Genomic DNA, 8,671 nt, shown 5'->3' on the forward strand with positions numbered 1-8,671 from the left:
CCAGGGCTTAATAATGACATAGAAACCAATGTGAAAGTGATATAAGAGTTTACAAAATCTATAGTTAAAAAACAAAAGGGTGGGTGGGGGGGAATTGATGAGAAAAAGCAACTGACAAGATGAAAAAGTCCTGTTTGAGAAGTAATTCATGCAATATGACCATTATCAAAAAAGTGATTCTGGACATTCCATAACTGAGGAGGAAGCAGGACACAAGGGCAGGTAGACAAAGCTTTACTAAAGTTCTACTAAATGATCATGAGACCCCTCTTCCATTAGGTAAATGAGAGGGAGAGAGTCACTCATTAAAATTTGCAATATCTTATGTACAATTTATAAACTAAACGCTATGAAAACACATTCAATCATATCATTACACCAGTCGTGACTCCACAATTCATCTTCCCTTATTTCCGTGCACATTGGAGCTTCTGCTGGAGAAGTGCAGGCCTTTGTTTGGCTCCAGTCCTCTAGTTTTGTCTCTCAGAGACCTTACTTTTCCCCAGAGTTGAAGTTTTCTCAAAACTGGACTACTGTGTTTCATCACATATTTGTTTCCTAGTACACCCTGCAGAAATCCTCAGGGCAGTGTTTGCAGCTCAAAGGGAGCTTTCCTCACATTATTTGTGCATTTACTTTGGCTTCCAATCACCAAAAAAAAAAAAAGTCTCTAGTATACACATGCAAAAGAATGGATGTGAAGCAAGGTAAAAAGGATGTGGGACATATATTACCTGAAAAAAATAACTAGATTCTAGATAAAGTAGGGAACGTGGACAAGGGCTAAGAGTTGGCTTAGGGACAAGTCCAGCTGCAGCAGGCCTGAAAACGTGCTACCTGGTCCTAGCTCTTGCACTTAGAAGAAGCAGTTACATGAGGCCTCCCCACTCCTCTCCCAAATTAAGAAGTTTCCAGAGGACCAATCTTCTTGCAGTTCACCCCTCCTTTTGACAAGCAAAGTGCCAACTCCTGGTGGGGCTCTCACTTTTATCTCTCTCCCAACCCTACCAATTATAACTTTTACCCTCAAAATTGGACATTATTTTTTTTTCTGGACTTGTGCCACATGGTCTTGCATATCCATTACAGTGTTCAAAACCTGGTTTACAAATAAGAAGCCAGATTTATCTTTGGTTTGCTATGAAACTCTGATGCCATTATGGTTTACTTCTTCATTACTGATGCTTTACAGCCTGTAATCTGGTAAACTGTGCTTATAAACTGGCTTCTGGGCATTGAAAAAAATAATTAAAAATGGCAGGCCTACAACTATTAGAAGGCATTTCTGTATTCAGGATGCTATTTTTCCTAGGTCTGAACATTCTCCTGTGATGAACATAGAAAGAGTAAAGGAGATCATGAAGTTGTGAAGACTCCACTCTATGTTAAACAAAAATTCAGGCAAAGTTAAAAATAAAATAAAATTCTAACAGTCTGCATAAATGAGAGACAGCAGTGGTACTACTCTCAGACACCTTAACACAAAACAGGACAGAGCTACATCTAATATCAATTAATGAAGAACTTCCAGTTACTCACATTCATGGTGTAGTGCAATCACTAACGTTAACAGTGAGGATACGCGGAACTGTGGAAAAATTGTGATTTTTCACTTCTAATTTGAGCACTATAATGAATAACTAACTCCTCAAATACAATCAGAAAGTGAAGTTACCCGCTCTGTATTTATTGTTACACCACTCATTAACAAGGTGATAATTAACTCTATGTAAAGTTTCATAGCCTGAAGCACCATGATAATTAATAACTTATCAGATTTCATATCGTCATTATTCACAGAATCACAGAATGGCTGAGGTTGGCAGGGACCTCTGAAGATCATCTAGTCCAACCCCTCTGCTGAGCAGGATCACCTAGAGCACATTGCACAGGATGGCATCCAGGCAGGTTTTTCAGAGAAGGAGACTCCACAACTTCTCTGGGCAACCTGTCCCAGTGCTCTGTCACCCTCAGGGTAAGGAAGTGCCCCCTCACTGAGCCAGAACCTCCTGTGCTTCAGTTTGTGCCCCTTGCCTCTTGTCCTGTTGCTGGGCACAACTGAAAAGAGACCAGATCCATCCTCTCAACACCCTCCCCTCAGATATTTATACACATTGATGAGGTTTCCCCTCAGTCTTCTCTCTTCCAGGCTAAACAGGCCCAGATCTCTCAGCCTGCCCTTGTATGACAGGTGTTCCAGTCCTCTAATTATCTTCACAGCCCTCCTCTGAACCCACTCCAGTAGCTTCATGTCCCTTTTGTACTGGGGAGCACAGAACTGGACACAATACTCCAGGTGTGACCTCACAAGGGCCAAGTCCTTTCCACTCACTTAGGCCACACTTCCTGAGCTTGTCTGTGAGGATGTTATGGGAGACAGTGTCAAAAGCCTTGATGAAGTCCAGGTAGACTACATTTATTGCTCTCCCCTCATTTACCCAGCTAGACCTCTCATCATAGAAGGATATCAGATTGGTTAAACATGATTTCCCCTTGATGAATCCATTTTGACTATTCCTGATCACCTTCTTATCCTACACGTGCTTGGAGATGACCTCCAAGATGAGCTGTTCCATCACCCTTCCAGGGATAGAGGTGAGGCTGACTGGGTCCACTCTTCTTGACCTTTTTGAAGACTGGTGTAATATTGGTTTTCTTCCAGTCCTCAGGCACCTTTCCTGTTCTCCACCTTTAAAAGATGACTGAGAGTGGCCTAGCAATAACATAGGCCAGCTCCTGCAGTACTCATGGGTGCATTCCACCTGGGCCTATGGATTTGTGGATGTCAGGTTTGCTTAGCTGATCTCTGACCCGATCCTCTTTGACCAAGGGAAAGTCCTCCTTTCTCCAGACTTCCTCTCTTGTCTCTAGGGTCTGAGATCCCCAAGGGCTAATCTTAGCAGTAAAGACTGAAGCAAAAAAGGCATTCAGCAACTCTGCCTTCTCTGTATCCTTTCTCACCAGGACACCCACCCCATTCAGCAGTGGGCCGATATTTTCCCCAGTCTTCCTTTTTCTAGTGATGTATTTGAAGAAGCCCTTCTTGTTGTTCTTGACTTTCCTTGCCATATCTAATTCCAAATGGGCCTTGGCCTTCCTTTTCGCATTCCTGCATACTCTGACGGTGTCCTTGTATTCGTCCCAAGTGGCCTGTCCCTTTTTACACATGCTGTAAACTTCCTTATTCTGTCTGTGCATTTGACTCAGGACGTATGCCTGACTGTTTTATAAAACTAAACATGCCATTGCACTGATCTACAGTTCATCAGGACCAGATTGTCCCCTTGTATTCTGCTCTGGTGAGGCTGCACCTCGAGTACTGTGTTCAGTTTTGGGCCCCTCACAACAAGAAAGACATCAGGGCCCTGGAGCGTGTGCAGAGAAGGGCTATGAAGCTGGTGAAGGGCCTGGAACACAAGTCCTGTGAGAAGTGGCTGAGGGAACTGTTTTTCTTTTTTAGTCTGGAGAAGAGGAGACACAGAGACTTTATTGATCTATAAAACTACCTGAAAGGAAGTTTTGGGGAGACGGGAGTTGACCTCACAGTTAAAAAGGACTAGAGGGAATGGTCTCAAGTTGCATCAGGGGAGGTTTAGGTTGGAAACTGGGGGACTTTTCTTCTCAGAAAGAGTAGTTAAGCATTGGAACAGGTTGCCCAGGGAGGTGGTGATGTCACTGCCCCTGGAGGTGTTTAAGGAAAGGTTGGACATGGTGTTTAGGGACTTGGCTTAGTGGGTGACTGTGGTAGTAGGGTGATAGTTGGACCAGATGATCTTGGAGGTCTTTTCCAACCTTAATGATTCTATGATTCTAAGATTCAAGTTTCTCAGTCATAATTTGTAGAATAGCTGGAATATGTCTGTTACAGAAATGATTCAAAATGTGCTGTGGATTTTTTTTTCTCTCAGTATCTGTTTTTGTCTGTATGCTGAGGTTTAAGAAGCCTCAGCTGTCTTATTCTTGTCATATTTTTTCATTCTATTGGAGAAAGAGTTTTCCGTGCTGTTTCTTAAAAAACAGACAAACAAACAAAAAACACTTGATTAAAAAATGAAGTATGCTATGCTAATTTATTCTAACATTTTCTATTTTATTTTGTCAGAATCCATTGGGTAATAATTTTTCTGCAGTGCCTAAAAAATTACAATCTGAGTAAACTTCTATGTGCATTCAGGGCTGTCTCCTGTCTAAGGTTCACTGGATTTTCACTTTGCCCTAGGGATATTAGAGCTTTGCAGGAGTGACAAGCAACAATGGAGAACTTATCAAGAAGATGCAGAATTTCAGTTAATTCAACTCTCACCCTTGTCAGACCTCAAGTAAGTTACCCTGCTGACAACTAGCAGAGGTTTGAAACAAATATAATTCTGATTTTGGTAAATCAAATGTAAGACTTGGTGCAGAGATTTTTGTTTCAGAAGGCAGCTGCAATTTTTATACTGGAAGTTCCCTCTTTGGGGGATATGCAGATGAAAAATACTTTCACTTATCTTCTAGAAATTATTCTAATGAAAAATGATGCAGAAAACAATTTTTTGAGATTACTGGAAATCAACTTGTCAGAAAAAAAAAAAATATCAGGCCTCCAAAAGATCATTCCTAAATTGTATGACTTAATTGTGTTAAGAAACAGTTTAATTTTGCCTCTCTGAAGTCCCCATTTAGGTGACTAATGTCATAACTCTCTTTAGAGACCAAAAAATTTCAAGCTCTGTCCTGACAGAGCCATATAGGAGTTCCAGAATACAGCAATCATGGTACATTTAACTAAACTGAGGCCCATGAAAGAGAATCAGTCACATAAACATAAGTCTGCTTAAACATTGAATAACGCATCCCTGTGATATTTCCAAAAATTGTATTTTTCTGAATCTTTATGGTGGTTTAGCTAAAAAATAATTTTTGGTATTGAGTTTTTCAGAAACTTTCAACAATTTTGACTGTAGAATTCAGATAAGGTCAAAAGAGATTGCAGTAATAGGACAATCCAAACTCTTCCTATATTTCTATGTTATGCAGAAAAGTATCTATTTCCATTTTTTCTTTTCAGTATATCTGGCAGTTCCCGCAGTATTTACATACTTTAAAGAACTCATATGAATGGAAATCTCTATGGTTCCCCCAAGCCCCTATCGATCCCCCAGGAATTCTCAGGTGTGGTATGACTGGAAACAGTTGAGGCACTAGAAGTGAGTTTGTTCAAAGAGACCAGCTGTCTGGGGGAGCTCCCGCAAGGACTGCTCAACCCACTGACCCACTAAAGCTCCGAGTCATAAAGGATAGGAGTCATGAACTATACTGACCAATGAGGAACATACACATTTTGATAGATTGTGAGATGTCATAACTTTTGGTGAGCAGTGTAATTTGTTTATTGCCATGAAGCACTTTCTAATAACTATAAGCATACTTGTTTGTACATCCCCAAAGCAAACAAAAGCAGAACACCAGCAAAATAACCTGGCTGTTAAATGGATGCAGACAATTACCACTGAAGGAAACGAAACTGATTGCAGGTGATGCTTCCATGACCCCAGGGTGGCATGAGGAAGCTTTTGGCAACAATTCCCTTGAACCTGGATGCATAGCTACAAAACATAACAAGAGGGGTTTTAGGCCATTCTCACATTCCTCCTTTTAGGGGGCAGGCCATCCTAGCCTTACACAAATGTACAAATTACACCCATTGGCACAGAGAAAAGGTGAGGAACAGGATGTGCACATGATTTCCTTGGTGCCCAGACCAATTCCAACCTCAGTAGAACTGGTAATAATTTTGACACAAAAGTTTTCATTGACAAAAATACTACTTTAGAATTTAAAATGGGCTGGTGTGCACAGAAAACAATGAATGAATGGGAAATATTCTTGTACTCGCACAATACTTTGGGTTTTGAATAGAACAACAAAGTACTATTAGTAACCAAGCTGTTGCCAAATGGTACTTTTGGCTAGGCAGAAAAAACACTTCCGAAGCCCTGGAATGCAGCTGTGAATGTACTTTCACGCTGGGGATGTTGTTCCCCAAGATTTATGCCACCACAACCCTCATTGAGGAAATCCCTCAGCACTGTCAACCGTGGCCAAAAAGGCAAAAGCAAAACTATAGCAATAAGCCACCAGTCAAGCAACTGCCATACACTCACCAGAACCTCCCAGCCACATCCAGAAAAAGCAGCACTATCAAAGTGAGGAGTAGGTATTGCCAGGTAGAGGGGCGCTTCAGTTTGAGGAAGTGTTTTACACCACTGCTTTGAGGGTCCAGGAACCTTCAGGCCAGCGAAATACACTGCTTACTCGGTGTTACTGCCCTCTCCTGACAGCCACGAATGGCTCTCCCCAGCCAGCAGGGCCTGGCCTACCCCAGCCTCCTGCCCAGGGGCTCCTTGCAGAGCCCCCAGCCCCTGGCCCTGCTGGGTGCCCTTCTCTGTGCCCTGCTCCTGGGATCTCTAATGCGCTCGGTGGTGTCACAGAGCTGGCAGTGACCTCACAGTCTCACTCCTGCCCTTATCCCCAGTGACAGCAGCCACCGAGGCCAGTGTCGCACGGAGAGGCATCTCCCGAGGATGGCACAGACGCTCGTCTCTGGTCCCAGCATGCTGGATGTCCTGGGGCTGGCGCTGCACGGCTGCCTCTGCCTCGGCCCCGGCCTCGTCCTGCTCCTGGTGGCCTGGGCCACCCTGCGCTGCTGCCGCAGCACCTCGGGCAAACGGCGCCAGGTAGGAGGGAGGCTCCAGGCCAGCCCTGCTCAGGAAGCCTGGCAGGGCAGGGACGGGACACGAAGCGCCTCGGTGGGCTCAGACGGGGCCAGGCTCACTGGGGGGCTGCTCTCTGCCAGCAGGGCTGTGCCGGGAGCCGAGGCAGGGGAAGGCGCGGGAAGGCGGACGACTCAGGTAGAGCTCTCCTTGGCCCTGGCGCTGGCTCCTGCAGGCACTGGGGTCCCCTAGGGCCCCGCTGCTGCCGAGCTGGGGCAGCCGGGCCCCACCACAGAAGCCAGCTGGCCACTGGCCCAGGCACAGGGCCCGTCCCCGCAGACGCTTGCTCAGGGCGCTCCGCGTCCCCTGTCTCTTGCAGATGCTGAGGCGCCGCACGGCTGCAGGAGCAGCCTGCTCTGGGTGGGCGGCAGAGCCCTGGGCACGCTGCTGTGCTACGACCTGGGCTGCGGGCGCTGCAGCCAGGCTGTCAGGGAGAGGCAGCAGCGGCTCCTTGCCAGGCAGGCGAGACCCTCCTGCTGTCCGTACTCCTCCTCCTCTCGGGACTCCAGCGACTGCTGCCGGCACGGGGCCACGGCCAGCTCATTGCGCCCAGCCAAGAGAACATCCCTCAGGTCCTGGTGGCAGCCAGTGCTGCGGAGGAGGAAGCAGAGGAGACTCTTTCCCCAGCACACAGCGCTGAACACCCAGGGGGCAGCCACACCTCCCCGCCATGCTGGGCCTCCCAGACAGGCCGAGGAGCTCGTCGAGATGGCTCCTGTGCACCACGAGGCCGGCTTGCCCCCTTCCACAGGCTCTGACGCGGCTCACAAGGATGGCAGCCTGCCTGCTAGTGCAGATCCTTGTCCCGTGGCAAGGCTGGAGCAAGGACTGGGCTTCTGGAAGCTCCTGCGGATGCACACGCTGAGGAAGTCCATCGAGACCAAGCTGGGAGCTCTCCCCGCCATGGTGCAGCAGTCCCACAGGAGGTACACGTACAGGGTGGCACGCTGCACGGCTCCCACGCTGCTGCCCTCCCGTCCTGCCCCCTCCTACTTCTGTTCACCGGAGGCCCTGTTCCTGCATGAGGATGTGCGGGAGTTCCTGGAGATGCACATCCGAGAGAAGAAGCTGCGCCACCACTGGGGCTTGCCTGCAGGGTCGCTGGCAGAGCCCCAGGCACTGCCATCAGCCCCCTAAGAGCAGCGTGCCGCGCTCCACGTTCAGAACTGCCCTCGAGACTCAGGGTTGGGCATCAGGAAAGGCGGTGTCCAATGGAAAACATTCCCTGCTGCTGTGCTGCGAGGGACAGAAGCTGCGAGGGAACATGGAGGCCTCCCCAACACTGACTGTCCTTATTCCTCTTCAATCTATTAAACCCCTTCCTATTAAAACTCCACCTCTTCTGATATGAGCAGAGATGCTAGGGAGGGCTCTGAGGCTCATCACTGAAAGTACTTCAACCTTTGTCACTACATTTCCCCCCACATCCAATGAAAAATTGAGATTCTCCTTTGTTCTCCTTTTGTTGCTAATATATTTCAGAAGCTTTTTGTTTGTTTGTTTGTTTTGTCTTTTTAAAAAATTGTCTATTTTTGCTTTTCTTGCTTGTTTGTGCCCTGCTACAAGCTGATAGTTACTGTCTATTTGGAATATAGGAGCTTGGATGCAGATTCTCGCTTTCTTAATTGGAGGCCAGTTCAGAACCAGTGTTTCCCATTATGTGCCATCATGCACCAGCCTTTCTGTGACCATCCAAACAAGAGGTTCCAATTGCTGCCTTCACCTTTACTTTGCATCTGGTCTCAGAGTTCATCATCCAGCTCCTGGGAGTGCACAAAAGTACTCAATTTTTAGCTTGGTGCTTCAGAGAGAAGTAGAAATTCATGGACTCAATGTGTATGAACAGTAAAACTCAGCTGTTTCTATTGTACACCTTAAGTTTCCTGTACTGCCCTGTCAAAGTGCATGATTTTTGC

The 8,671-nt window shown here is 46.5% G+C and overlaps 1 protein-coding gene across 2 annotated transcripts; it reads left to right on the forward strand.

Annotated features, from left to right (window-relative positions):
- The first annotated feature begins 4,774 nt into the window (after positions 1 to 4,774).
- Positions 4,775 to 8,245, forward strand: LOC140001991 (uncharacterized). Of its 2 annotated transcripts, none has more exons than XM_072035112.1 (3): positions 4,775 to 6,719; positions 6,839 to 6,893; positions 7,075 to 8,245. In XM_072035112.1, the coding sequence occupies exons 1-3, from the start codon at positions 6,567 to 6,569 to the stop codon at positions 7,890 to 7,892; spliced, it is 1,026 nt and encodes a 341-aa protein (XP_071891213.1). In that variant the 5' UTR covers positions 4,775 to 6,566; the 3' UTR covers positions 7,893 to 8,245. The 2 variants fall into 2 exon arrangements, with proteins under 2 accessions (XP_071891213.1, XP_071891214.1); XM_072035113.1 differs by having other exon boundaries at positions 4,776 to 6,719; positions 6,842 to 6,893.
- The last annotated feature ends 426 nt before the right edge of the window (positions 8,246 to 8,671 follow it).

The sequence above is a fragment of the Anas platyrhynchos genome, chromosome 3, assembly GCF_047663525.1.
Source record: "Anas platyrhynchos isolate ZD024472 breed Pekin duck chromosome 3, IASCAAS_PekinDuck_T2T, whole genome shotgun sequence".
Classification (NCBI taxonomy): domain Eukaryota; kingdom Metazoa; phylum Chordata; class Aves; order Anseriformes; family Anatidae; genus Anas; species Anas platyrhynchos.